At 31.9% G+C, this 15,582-nt stretch overlaps 1 protein-coding gene across 15 annotated transcripts in view; it reads right to left on the bottom strand.

The window, feature by feature from the left end:
* Rbfox1 (RNA-binding Fox protein 1) overlaps positions 1-15,582 on the bottom strand; it is a 444,416-nt gene that overhangs the window by 138,094 nt on the left and 290,740 nt on the right. For 12 of the 15 annotated variants that reach the window (XM_088269368.1, XM_088269361.1, XM_088269362.1 and 9 more), the window contains one exon: positions 13,138-13,185. The exons of the other annotated variants lie outside the window; for them this stretch is intronic. In XM_088269368.1, coding sequence (XP_088125494.1) covers positions 13,138-13,140 — 3 coding nt within the window. In that variant the 5' untranslated portion in view covers positions 13,141-13,185. The remainder of the gene's footprint in view (positions 1-13,137; positions 13,186-15,582) is intronic. 15 annotated transcript variants of the gene reach the window in all.

The raw sequence follows: 15,582 nt of genomic DNA, 5'->3' as shown, positions 1-15,582 counted from the left end.
TCAAATCATTGTTCACAAATTCTGAGTATTTACAGGGTTTACGACCTATTATAGGCTGGTTTAATTGATCACTTTATACAGGTGTAACATCTACAATTCTACTCATGATAGACAACCACACACAAATAAATTTTGGCAGTTGTATATATCCTAGGTTAGTAACCATACTATAATGGATTGTATTCATCCGAAAAAAAATGGGTGGAAATTTTCTTTACAAGTCAAGCAAAAGTAAGATGAAAGTCTTCGTTAGAGTATTAAACAGGCTTTGTATAAATGTGTGTTAACACGATCAAGTTTCCTTAAACTGTTAAAGTAATGTATAAAGTAGCTAGCTACATTATAACTTTTAATGTGAACTAGTTTTTCCTTGTACCGACAGAACGCTTAGGAACATATATGTACATAGAAATCAGGCAGCAGGCAAAACGGTCGAGTAATTATAAATTATACTAAAAAAGATTGGTCTGATTATGTCGGTAATGACGAAACCTGGTCACTGGTCGAATAAAATATATGAGGAAAAAACTAAACACAGTGGAACCTCTCAGAACGAACAATACGCATAACGAGTACAAAAAGTGAACAAATTGGTTCCTTAACGAGCGATATTTCGCATAACGAGGTACAGAGAAAGGGTCCCTTTATTACGACATTCACTTGAGAGCCGGGACTCCATGCCAGTCAAAAAGTTTCCTTTAACGACGAATATCCTGAAACGAATTATGCTCGTTATGAGAGGTTCCACTGTATTTTTTGTCATTAAATGCAGGTCCACCAAGAAACGTCAGTACTAAACTTACATCAGATTAATTATTGTTTTGGAAAATTGGTTACGTTATGTATTCGATAGTCCCTGAAGCTCTTTTTCCTAAACCATTTTTAAATTATAATACTTCAAAACCTATATGATGTATGCAGAATAGGGATTACATGAGTAGTAAAAGCTTTGGTATGTGGCTATATAACTTTCATTTAGATCCGTGACGTCATTCTACGTTAATCTGACATTCAGTTATTTTATAACATGAGGGATCGTTAACCGAATGGAAGTTCAATCTGTAATAACAAAGATTTCGCGTATATTCGGTTCGTAATACATCCCAAAAGCTTCAACGCAAAGCTAGAGACAAAAAAGAACTAGTGTGGTTTCGACGTCTCGCGATAAAATATTAAGTGAATCAAAAATATATGAAGAATCAATAAATGTTTCTATTACATTATGAAATTATTATATGTACATTACCCGCTATGTGAAAAAACATCAATTTCCAAGGTAACTTACCTGAAACAAAATAAAACAAAAATCAATACATAATTCGCTTTATAAAATATTTAACAATCGTAACTATGGGTATTAACTGTCCCTTAATTAAATAATTAAGGTCATAAGCGCCTTTTATATGTGTAATGTATGAAATTGTCATTTATGAAATGAGTAAAATAAAAAATTAAATGTACATATATGTTCAGTACATAAACACAAGAAACATATAATCATAAAATTACATAGTATTTAAAAGTTTCTTTAAACAAAAATTACAATTTTTTATTAATGTTTTACTTAGTAAATACCACTATTTCTTAAAATCTACTGTGACACGTGTTTCGATGCATTCCGCATCATTTTCAACACAAACACGTGTCACAGTAGATTTTAAGAAATAGTGGTATTTGCCAAGTAAAACATTAATTAAAAATGGATAGATTTTACCACAAAGTGACTGCCGAATCAATTAATAAAATAAATTACAAAATGCAGGTGGTTTCGTAAATTACAATCAAAAAATTAAACTAAGTAATCGAATTATGAATTGTCAGATTTTTATATATAAAATAAGAATAAAGATTACAACAGTAGAATTGGTTATTTTTCTCCCGTAATAATATTGATATAATCTTACTATTTATTTAAAGAGATTTATGAAAACTATGCATGCAATCATAAATATTAAACGACCCTTTAAAGTTATGTTTATATAAGAATATACATAAACATATAAAAGGGTTATTTTAATACAATTATGCCACACGTCATTGTAACAGTACATTTTTAAAAAAAGTCACAGGAAATGAAATAAGTGAATAAATAATCGTGCATCAGACAACAAAAGATGTTCATAAAAGATAAAGTTTGTATAAAGAGTTTTAACTTACTAGAAAGTTTTCAATGGGCAATTTTATTCATTAATGACCTCAGCAGATAACTAAAATGGTTTATTTTGCATTATAGGCACTCTATACAGACTAAATCTGATTTGATCTACATACGCATTTATCTGGCCATTGAAATAAGCAAAAAAAACATTGGCATGCATAAAATTTCACAATGTAAGGGCGTTTGCGTATCTGGTGACCGGGTGACTTGCAACACCATCAAGATAAGATTGCTTGCAGAAACCTACCGTCAAGAATGTCATTTTTCTATTGGCTTTCCAACCTCTGTTAAAACATTTTATCAGTGTCATTATATTTAAATCAAACAATTATATTTGTAACTTTAGTGTTAAAACATAAATATAAAATAATAATATAAGTGAGCGTGTTTTGAATGAATATATTGGTATTTTAAATAATCCTCATATATAAGGTAATATATTAAGTACGTAAGGTACCATGGTATACCGTCGACTACGAAACTGTCGCGAGTTCGTTTCCCGTCAATTAATAAAAATCAAGAGATATTTTTGTTTGTGATGAATTTTTCACATCGTCCTTCCCTATATGTACATATTGTCTTCTCTAAACTGTAGATAACCCTGAATCTTTCAGATATTCGAGTAGTTTGAAATAGACAGTTACAATTAACTAAAAGGCTGCACGATCCCTTCGGTTTACAGTTATTTCAACTGCTCAGAAGTCTTAATAACAAGGTTTTGGTTGTCAGTTGCCATCATTCAAGTGCGTAAAATTCACTCTTATTCACTTTTTTTGTTAAAAGTCGATATGGAAGGTTGTAAAACCAATTTCCCAATACTGTATTCAAACGAATTACACAAAGGACGAAAAATGGAACGAGTTTTATATTATTCGTTCGGCGATTGCGTAAGTATGTCGATATATCACGTTACTTGCCAGTCGACCATTTACTGCGGCGTCGACCACAAAGGAAAAGGCTTTCAAATTATCAAACTGAAAGAAAAACCTATTTAAAAATCAACATTGTTTGAATTTCGCAATTCATTTTTAGAATAATTCATGTGGCGAACGTATTGCATCACTGCTCATTCACCATGCGTGCTGCTTGAGTACGGATCCCTCTAGCAGTGAAAGTAAAGTAAAACACAATCTGACCGTGTGTTTGTGAATTGTACATGGTGTCCGGTGGCAGAATTAGGATTTAAAATTTAAATAACAAATGCAAAACCTTAATAAACACCGGATGCAAGACCTCGGCAATGATTTCGCGGACCATATCGATATCTGGAATATATCACTTCCAAACTACAAAGCAATAATTATTGCAATATTTCAGGGTAATGCATAATTCGTTGCTTTTTATAAATTTATCCTTATTTACATATTATAAGTACTTTTCTAACCAATAACAAACTTAAAAAGAGAAAACATTATTTTATGATATTATTTTATCATAAAGTATACAGCATATTATGTAAAAATTGGATACGGCCATTAATAAAGGAAAAAATAAAAAAAATATATACTGCAAAGGATTTACATTTATTTTGATAACTTTAACAAAGAAGAGAAGTGCGGATTTTATTTCTTAAAAATTATTAAATTTCTTTAAGTGTATGAAAAAAATTATTCAGTAAAGTGTACGAAACCGACCCTACGACCATCTCTGCACTAAAAGAAAATATTGTTCGCGAAGTTCATGGCATCCCGACGTCACTTCTTTAGCGAGTGGCACGGAATACTGAGACTAGATTCCAAGACTGTCCGACGTGACGGTCTACATTTACACAAAATAATTTTTAAGAAATAAAACCCGCTGTTCCGTTATTTATAAAAGTTATTGAAATAAATGTATATCCTTTGAAATTTATTTTTCATTTTAATTTTAAATCCTTATTTTCCCACCGGACACCCTGTAAAATCTGACCGTGTGTTTGTGAATTGTGTTACATATCCAATAAGCAGGTGTATGTGGCGTTGTGGAGCCCGCAGACCGGTTGGTCCTAGCACAATGAGCGGCGATGTATCCGAGGCAAACAATGATATTCACCGTGCATTCTTGCGGGCGAAATACACGAAAAATGGCATGCCCATAATTAGGCGCGTCCAACGCGCAACGCAATTTCCATCTGAATTCCTGGCATTTTTGACAGGATGTGTGTCGCCGGCGTATTACGCGAATTTCATTGTTTGGGATGAAACAAAAGTTTGACGTGATCGTCACCGCCGAAATGCGAAAATTTGTTGAAAATATTCAACAAATCTGCAACATTTTGAGTGTGTCCTTCGCACATCGAGATTACTTCCACTTATTATTTTTTCATTTTTTTTTATTTTATTACTAACTAACTAACCATCACGCCGCTTCCCCGCAGGGGTAGGCAGAGAAAATAGAACGCCACACCACTCTGTCTTTGCAAACATTCTTCGCCTCTTCCACGTTCATGCATCTCCTCACACATACCCGCCGATTATTACGACTCCTAACTTGACCACTTTCAAGTATTTGGTATACCTGATCGTGCCATGTTTTACTCGGTCTTCCTCTGCTCCTATTTCCAATTACATTCGCCTCATAAATTTATTTTACCGTTCTTTCCTCACTCATTCGTTCTACGTGTTCAAACCATCTCAACACACCTTTCTTAATTTTATCGATAATGCTTATCTCAGCTTTGCATTTCTTCCTTATTTCACTATTCGAATATCTATCATACATCGTTTTGTCACACATTCTTCTGAGAGATCGCATTTCGACTGCATTCAGTCTACTTCCATCCTTCTTTTGCCAACTCCATGTTTTACTTCCATGAAGAGTTGGATATATGGACTCTTATATTTTAAACAGTTATTTTTTACATATTTTAATATGGAAGTCTGGGCATTTACAGAACTTACGACCTTCATAGGCTTGGTTAAGCGATCACTTTACACACGTGTAACATTCATCAATTCTACCCATGGTTGACAACCACACTACACAAATTTTTGGAACGTCTAGATATATTAATCAATCTCGTGACATAGTACGTGAGAGTTCATAACAGCCATCCATGTTGGAATGAGGAAAGCTTTTTATTAAACAGAGTCTCTTTTAATTTGTGTGCGAGGTCCGAATCCTGGATTATATTCACATAATGAAGACCCATCGAAAAAAAACATTATTTAAAAAAAATATATTAAGCTTATAATTTAACCAATTATTTAATTTATAAGATTTTGAGTGTCCAAATAGATTCCAAGTGATTACTTAACCAAACCTATGACGGTCGTAAGCCCTGTAAATGCTCGGACTTCCATATTCTTTTTCATCTATGTTGAGATGTCAAAAATGTAAATATCTATCTTGTTACTTGGTAAAATTTTAGAGCATTTAATGATTGCCCCAGCGCATCGTGTCTGTGTTAAATTAAGCGGTTCTTCATGGTACTTAAATAATCGAGAGATATTTCTTCCTAAACTGCTGACCCCTCGTGATCTTAAGAATTATAATCGAAGAAAAACGGTTTCAAAATAAGATATATTATCGTATCGCTTGTTTAAATATTCATCCCATTAAATTAATGACTAACGCTGTTGTACCCAAATGAGTTTGTATAATGAAGTATTTTTTTTTCAGGAAGTAATGTAAATAATAATCACTTTACCTTTCCAATATTTTAATCGCTTAATATATGTAATACAACGATAAGAATAATATATGTGGTGTTTCATTTACAGAAAGCCGGCTTTTGTGGATACAATAAATATTGAATCAATAGTTTTCATCGATAACCATCATAAACAGGGGAAAATTACTGGGTGAAAAACGTATGTAGAATAAATGTATTATTGTAAAACCTTTACAATAATACATTTATTCTTCAAATAACGATGCAAAGGTTTTCATTGTTGAGTTCGTCTAGGTATATAGGTCATATATGTACTGGATGAACATATTATTTGTATGTATGTACGTATGACACAAGAGAAGAACATTATTTTAAAGGAATGAATGACTGTGAAAGTTATTTGGGATAAAAAAAACGAACGCTATTTCAGAGAAATAAAGATCTAACAAGGGGTAGCGTACATACTCGTTCACCACCCAATGACCTATTTCATATTGGATATTTTCTGTTCTTTATGGAGTTTATTTTGAATTGCCGAAACAAATTTGAACTCAATTTTCACTTTTGAATGATCCTCTAAATCAGAGCTGTCCAAAGCATGCCCCTCAGCATATATTTATGTGGCCTGGGACGTGTTTTTGATCTGCCTCAAATACGAAATGTATTCTTTAAAAATAAATATTTTGTAGAATATTATTTTGGTTTTTCGTTGATATTGACAGATTTGTAAAAAAAAAGTACGAAGAAAAAATTCAAATAATTATATTATTACAAGGCTATCCCTGTACATTTTTGAAGTTAAAGTATTTGTTTCAGCGGTCCTCAAATCTATTTAGTTATTTGAATTGCCCGGGATCGTATCTGGTTTAGACAGCACTACTTTTAATAACCATTTAATTCACCGGAATTGTGTGGTAAAATAATTGGAGGAATATACTGTTATGTTGAATAATTACTTAATATTTTTAACCAAAACAGTACCTACTGAAATAAAGCGCAAATATCGCTCACTCCTTTCAAGAACGTCATAAATCAAAAATCGTCAATTTTCAGTTGTGCATGTTTTCGGAATGCTCAGAAAATTTACTTTATATATAGCGGCATATTTTTAACTTAATATTTACCCGCTACAGGGCAGAAGTGTTGTTTTTGCATTTCGAAGAAAACGTATTGTTTAATTATTTTTTTGAATATACGTAATATTTTTCAAATGGAGAAAAAACCTTTGGGTTTTACCTAAAAAGATCTGTTGCACAGTAAATAGTTCAATAAATGGCTAGATATTTATTTTTAATACATTGTATTATATTTTTAAACTTTAAAAACGTTCTACTGAACAATCAAGTTTTTTTATTTATGACGTTCTTGAAAGGAGTGAGCGATATATAAGAGGCATCGCTTACTGAAATATATTAAAATATGAATCGTATAACGTTTATTACTGAAATGTAATTCAATAATGTCAAATAAATATAAAATATTATATTAACAGTGTTATTCCTATTCGATTGTACTGAAAGATCGCCGATATGCACTTATATTATTTACTGATTTCCCATTATCTTTGTGGAACAACTTGATAATTTAAATATAAAAATAAAGCACTTGTATAAGACCATTTTTAAAAAGATTGTTAATGCAAAAACCATTAGTTTCGAGAACTACAGATGTTTTAGAAAATAGTCGCATTTACATTAATATACTCAAAAGTTGTCTTTTAGTGGTGTTTAAAAGAGTTTTATTTTTAATACTTATGACTTTATTGACACAAAAGTGTTTAACAAAACTGCAAAGTGGTCACGGTATTTTATTTTAATATTAAAATAATTCTTTGTTATGGGTACATAGATTTTAATTAAACATTCAAGCATAGATAATGATATCAGCGATATTGTAAAAATATAAATATCAGGTGTCCTTTACTCGATCCTACATACATATATTATATAGGAACATTATTCCATATCTTATTCCAAGATAAGAATTTCCAATATCCTTTGATTCTACTGGAATCCCTTGGTATTATTTACAAAGCTCACAGGAGTTACGATCTCCAAATCGAATTATTCCTTATTAAATTCCGTCTGACTTCAGGGATCAAGGAATCACAGCCATAGTGCCGACAGCAGGACTGGAAATGTACAATATATAACTAATAATAATTTAAAAGAATAAGAATATCGATGGCAGCGACTTATAGGCAAAGAAATAAGAATAAAGAAAAGATAAGAAAAATGTATCTAATGTAATTATTTGTCCGTATGGAGCAAATCGAGATCTACGGGAGAATGGTTGAAATAAAATTATAACTTCGTTTACTGATATTGCTAATGCGACGTACCCATTAATCTATCATCTCACAGAATTTCACTACACGATCATTCTTAACATATCACAAAAGAAAGATTATTTTATGATATGTGAATGTCACAGTAAAATGAAAATGGATATGCTATAAAAGCATTATGGCAATTACGAAAGGCAGTAAATAAAATCTTTAATTTCATAGTGTCGAGAGTTGACGTTAAAAGTGATCAATATGCTCATCACTTAAATGAATGTGATGAAGGACGTGTGGTGTTCTGTCTACGCTGAATACACCCGTAGTTGTATATAAAATAAAACCCAGTCAGGTATCCAAAATGAAAGAACTGAAAAAACACTTTACGGAAAGATATAATATAATATAAAGTGTTAGTAATTAGTTTTGTTTTCTATAAACATGTTTCATTCCTTATGTTTTTTTTAATACGATTATTTACTATATTTCATGATTGTTTTAAATTTGACATTTTGCCCTGTGTTAGTTTTTTTGCATTTTTATCTTTTTTTTAACATTCTTATTTGTGTTTCAGTCTTCTTAAGTTTAATCGCAGAATGAGTAATAGAAATCAAACATCGGGAATATTACACATGTGACTTATGTATGTAATATGTTTTAAAATAAATAAATTATCATATTGTATTGTTCCGTTACCTACTTATATTTTCGAATTTCGATATTAAAAAAATTAAAGTAAATCGCTTAAAATAATTTCTGAAACGTCAGTAGCAAGTGTAAGGCGTGCTTTTCCCCCAGATTTTATTAAAAGTGCTTGACTTTTATTGCGATTTGTTTTCTACCGTTACAAGGATTGTTCAGATTTTTTTGACGTTAGAGGACGGCTTGGTGAGTGAATCAATACATTTATTAAATTAAATGATAAAGTTTCCAGTGAAGCGCGTTTGGAAATTGGGTTAAAAGTTATGTTCGATACTGTATTGCCCATTTTTGTTTTTTTATATTCGACAGGACATGTCTCTCCTGAGATTGGAATTACTTCCACGTGCTTGACTGGCTCTCCGAAGAGTTTCGAAATATCTCTAGAGAGGGATAATTTATACGCGGTACACATACGACTCTGCGGTAAAAGTGTTTTGTTGTACTATGTGTCGTATATTCATACATAACTAGTGTTTTTATGTGGTTTAGCTCGTGATTTTGGTTCTATATTTTTATTTTATTATTCATGTGTTTTTTTAAATGAAGTTTTTTTTACTGCTTTCGTTAACTGATTTTTATTATTATTACGTGTGACTGTTTCTCCTATTTTGCATTGTAGTAGTCGAAAAATAGAGATGCGACTTGATTGAAAATTTGTCAAAATATAATTGACATATTCATAAAATAAGTTCTAAAAAAACTGCATCTAGTACTAATTACCTTTATCCATGAAAATCCGAACAAGAAAGTTTTCGAACGATTAATATTTATTTATAAATTTATTGATCGATAATAGATTTTCATCTTCTTCTAACCCTTATGTGCACCCCATGATGCATAGGGAATTTGCATCGCATACAAGCAATGCTATCTTGATCGCTTAATGCATGAAGAAAATGTGATCAGCTCTGCGCTTCGGTTATCAATCCAGAAAATATTAAATAATATTATAGTGAAAACTCACCTATATTTATTTTTACCACCATTTTTATTTTAATCAAGGATCAAAATCATTAGGACCCTTTCAAGATTTTTATGGTAGTGCGTTTATAAAATTTTACTCAAGGCCGTTCAATTTTTTGTAAATGTACATAAATAAAAATTATATGGTAAAATACGACTTTGCGAAGCCCCGTAAGCTATGATTGTACAGTAACGTATTGCCGTGATTTTTCTTCACCAAATTATTATAAAATATAGTAATAAAATGGCTACTTGTCAAAGATATATAGCGCTTTAAATGTGTCTCCTGAAAAATCTCGAAATTCGATTTGACATACTTAGCATTCAGCATAGAATGATACTGAAAATTCACCAGAATTTATAGGATGTTACAAGCATCGCTCTTAAACTAGTGATAGATTTATTGATTTGCGGGGAATATTTTAAGAATGCGTCGTAACATATGTATAAAGTGTGATGTACCTAAAAAATATTCTATCGCTTCATTTTGAAACAAAATAAAACTAACTAACTAACTATCACGCCGCTTCTCCGCAGGGGTAGGGAGAGAGAATCGAACGCCACACCACTCTGTCTTCGCAAAAATTCTTCGCCTCTTCTACATTCATGCATCTCCTCATACATACCCGACGATTATTACGACTCCTGACCCGGCCGCATACAAGTATTTGACATACGTGATTGTGCCAAGTTTTCCTCGGTCTTCCTCTGCTTCTTTTTCCAACTACATTCGCCTCATAAATTTGTTTAACCGTTCTTTCCTCACTCATACGTTCCACATGTCCAAACCATCTCAACACAAAATAATATTACGATATTATTATTTATTACTAGTTTTACTTGACCAAGCGTTGCTTTGGCTCAGTCTGGTTAAATGGAAAAATAAAAAAAAGAGCGTTGAGGATTCGAATTCAGCGTTGTGTCAAAATTTAAAGGCAATTAGTGAACGACTAGAAAATTAAAGATTTTTAAGAAAATGAACTTTTAGATTTCTATTTATATGTATATGATTAATACATAAGTATATTTTAAAACAAGATTAACGATTTTGCTGAATTCATTTATTTTATGACAGCTGTTTGACAGATGCTACGACATTACAAAACTGTGCCGAAAACAAACACATTTTAAATATTTTATTATTGTTTAGTTTTTCTACTAGTCAAGCGCATTTATACAGGATACCACGTACAGAACATATGTACGATATTCCTGATTTGTACGCTAAGGAGTAAAAAGGTTTATTATGGAAAAAAGGTTCATTATCCATAGGAATTTATGACCTCTTGTCGACATATCTGTTCGGATTCTTAGAAACTTAATTTCGCAAACAATATTCCTTAAATAATTTTTTGTTAAAATTATTTTTAAGACCATCCAAAAAAAATACTAGTAAAGTTTGTTTTTTTCAGAATCCAACTTATACAACGATTTTTTACAATGTAAATATTATTGCTCCGGTCTCGATTGTTCTATGGCCTAGGGTTGATGGTGTTTATTTTTCGTTCCTCTGACGCTCACTAGGGTCCTTCCCATTAATCCTAAATGCCACAGAACGCCGACAGGAACAAAAGTTATTATAATTAATTGAATATTTTCAACTAAATACATTTCCTGTTGTTTATTGATTTGGGGTTTAATTTCAAGAACTTCATTTTAATTGATGTATTAATTTTAAATCAAACACAGATTATTTGAGTCTACTAAGTTGTATTTTTTAACGAAAACACATGAAAAAAAATTATATTGTGACAATTGTTTAGCCTTGTTAGGGCATTATCAAACGAACATTCGTTTGATAATGCCCTAAGGCGAAACAATTGTCACATTATAATTTTTTTTTATAATAATATATTTAAATAAAAATTTATATAATGAAATACAACTTAAAAGACTCGAAAAATCTGTGTTTGGTTTAAAATTAATACATGCATTTCCTGTTTTTTAACCGAATACTGCGAAGGTAACTTCTAAAAGCAGAGAAACATAATGATTAAATAATAATTACATTTTTGGATAATTTTATAGCACCATTTTCGTAAAATACTACCTCAAGGGCGCTTCACTGTGAATGAATTCGGGAAAAGAAGACAGCGGAAGTGATTTAGCAAACAAATGTGTTTTAAGCTTTTTTCTAAAGATCATATCACTTTCACTATGTCTAACTACTGGTGAAAGAGCATTCCACGTAAAAAAAAATTTCCTTGATTTTTTAAAACCTCCGAAATAATCAAAATTGCGAAGGAAAAAAAAAATACACGCTTCAACTCTTGTCTGAAAAATGACAATTTGGTATATAATTTAATAAAATATGAAATTGGTAAAGTTAAAAAGTACACCGTAAAACATTTTTACCCAAAAGTTCTTTTTACGAATATTGAAATCTATCGGTCACAGAATTTACAGCGGACCACAAAAACTTGAATTCACAACAAAAAGCCATTGGCGAAAGTTTTTTTTGAAAAAGCGTTTGAAACTTTTTTGCAATTTGAAATGTGATAAAAATTCGTAGAATAGCCTCCATTTGGCCACTTATTTGAAAAATAGCATAAAATCAAATGGACATGCTATCCGAAGTTCAAACAAGGTAAACCAAATTAAATATTGCTCGAAAACTTATTTTTAAAACAAAATTTATTTGTGAAGATACGATTTTCTTTTATGTTTTAATAAAATCATCACTTTCTTTTTAAATGCGTCATTTGTTAGCACACTGAAACCATAGGTTAACTTATTAAAGCGAATGAACTAAGACAATTTATTTTGTATAAAGCGTGCGTTATATTAATAAAACACTTACCTAAAGGGATTTTTTAGAGATTTTTATTCACAATCGGTAGAAGTTGGTCAGAAAAGAAAAAAAGTATTGTGCGTATAAAGTTAATTAAATTGGTTCATTACTGTACTGGTCAAAAATAATATGCGACCAAAAGAAAGGGTTCTGATATCCGACGCTATATAAGCTAATACTTTAAGCGGTAATTTGTAAAACACATTTTATTTTTCTCACCTTATCTCACTTATTCGCCTACATATTGTTTTTTTTAATCCTTTACAAAAACCATTGGAACACTATGACGTGGAAACTAACACACTAACACCTTATTACCAATCACCAAGTACTAAATAACTATTCATATAAGTTTAGTATAAACATACATACATGCTATCTTATTGGACAAATTCATGCTATGAAACAAAACAAAACTTCAAGTTTACTAAAACTCAAAAATTATAAAATCAACATGCAGATCACGGAAGTTGTAAGAGAGATTCCAATGCTCTCATTTCGGAGCATTGAGAAGAAATTAAAAAATAACAGACTAGCATTGAGATAAAACTAATAACAATCATGCTATAGGTTAGGAAATAACACAAATGCAGGTATGTCTTAAGTGCACATTCACAAGGTAGTGCAGTTTGTGTAGAACTGGAACTCACCATAAATTCCTGCTGTTTCAGAATATCATCTACCCGCAACCCCCGCCCCTAAACAAAACAGGAATAAAAAATAACATTAATACAAAATCCAATGTCAATGATTTCATGGAATTCATAGAGTATTAATATTTGATTCACCATATCACGAAGGATATTACGAGACAACTAAACTTATTGTAATAACAGCTAGGGAAAGATTTTGTATTAGGAAATAGGTTTAGTGGAAAAATAAATGATTTCTTTTTAAATTCAGACACTGCGGTTTAAAGTTTCACAGTTTATCCAAAACCGCACGATTCCCTGAAGGAGCAACTTTGCTTGAACGTGTAATGGCATTAAACTTAATCTTAGGTGAAAATAAGACACGATCAAAATGATAAATACACGAAATATGTCGGTACTCAACAGCGGAAAACAGGAAACTTCGAATCACCAATAAACATTGTTTTGTTCAGCAACAGCCAACAAATTTGAAATCATATTTCATTTTCACAATGCGATACACCTAAAATGATAGCCAGACTTTACGTGGCATTCAACTCAAACAATGGTTCAAATCGGCACGCCTTAACTGATTCCTGCTATAAGCAGACAACGGAAGTATGGACGAGGAGCTGCTTTACAGAATATCTAATAACTATATTCATCGTTTCGGAATCAGGAAACGGACACCGCTGGCTCCCAACCAATAGAAACATGACCACATTACTAATTGTCAATTAATTGTACTGTAATGAATCCGCTCGACCGATCTGACATAAATCAAACGGAGAATCGAACAGGGATGCGTAACGATGCCCGACAATTTGGGACCGATTTGGCAACGGCACAAAAATAGCGGACAGACGTGACATCCTATAAAGGAGAACACGATGGGGGCAGAGAAGCATATGCAGACAGACACAATATTCATCTGCTGTCGGACTCGGTGAGCCTAAGGGGTTTACAAGTGAAAAAGGTTTTAGAGGAAACAAATTAGATCGAAAATAATAAAATGCCTAGTTTCTCGGAATTTTTAAAATATACTTTTACCATTCGGGCAGTCGCAATATATAAAGTGAGATTTATTTAAATATTTAGTTTAACGGAGGATAACAACTCGTCTGCACAATGGAGGACTAGTTACAGACCTTTAAGCATCAATTTATAGTAATACATTCGGGTCTTTATAAGATTTCTCGACGGAAACTTTATAAAACTCTCAACAACGGGAACAATACAATACCTTTGAAAACTGAAGAATGAAAATCTAATGCCAGAATAAAGTTTCCGAATACTTTGAGAAAATGTAGTTCCAAATAATAAAATCAAAACGTAGGTAGCTCATGGGTTGAATGGTAATATTTTATCTTTTTTTTAGTATGTTGCGGGTATTTTTATCGTTTGTAACGATCCGACCGTAACTGCTGAAAATATGATTTAAAACTAAATTCAAATACGACGTGGACAATAACCAATGTAGCTATTATTATTAATTATTTACAATTTAGATGTATGTTTACGAATATGGTTGGTATCAATAAACCACAAATTGCCGGTAATTATGGGAAACGAATCACGCATCCGAGAAACCATAAATAAAAATGTATGTATATGGGGGGAAATTAGTGACACAAGTTGAAATTAATGTAGGTAATTGCTTCATTGTCGTGTATTTTGATTGAAATTTCCAATAGAACATATAAATTATCTGAACAAATAGCGTTGATGGTTCAAGTACCGCGGCAATTTTGCCAAGTTTAAAGTACATAGTTTCAAGCTGATAAAATGAGTCTAGTGGATAGTTGTGTCGATTGCGAAGCAGTGGTCCGATATTGTTTGAATAAAAGTGTATATAGGAGGAAATTAGTGATACAAGCTGAAATTAATTTAGGTAATTTCTTCATAGCCGTGCATTCGCAATATAACATATTAATTATTGGAACGTATAGCGTTGATGGTTCAAGTACCGCGGCAGTTTTGCCAAGTTTAAAGTAGTTTCAAGCTGATAAAATTAGTCTAGTCGATAGTTGTCTATTGAGAAGCAGTGGTCCGATATTGTTTGAATAAGAAAATATATGGGGGGAAATTGGTGACACAAGTTGAAATTAATGTAGGTAATTGCTTAATTGTCGTGCATTTTGATCGAAATTTCCAATAGAACGTATTAATTATTGGAACGTATAGCGTTGATGGCTCAAGTACCGCGGCAGTCTTGCCAAGTTTAAAGTAGTTTCAAGCTGATAAAATGAGTCTAGCCGATAGTTGACTGTTGCGAAGCATTTGTCCGATATTGTTAACAGTGATGCGTCAGTCGCCAGAGGCCGGCGACCGCGTCCGATATCCATGAGTCCAGTGGCTAGGTAATTACTTATTTATCGAACATTGCAAGCGGGTCGAATCAACTTGAACTTGCAGGCGAGGATGCGCAGAAATAACGAGGTGCGGTTTACGCGCGGCGGAGTG

This window comes from Brachycentrus maculatus, unplaced genomic scaffold (assembly GCF_059751285.1).
Source record: "Brachycentrus maculatus isolate JH-2025_06_01 unplaced genomic scaffold, ASM5975128v1 h1tg000348l, whole genome shotgun sequence".
Classification (NCBI taxonomy): Eukaryota; Metazoa; Arthropoda; class Insecta; order Trichoptera; family Brachycentridae; genus Brachycentrus; species Brachycentrus maculatus.
Note: the sequence above shows the minus strand (reverse complement) of the source record. Positions and strands in the feature narration are given on the sequence as shown.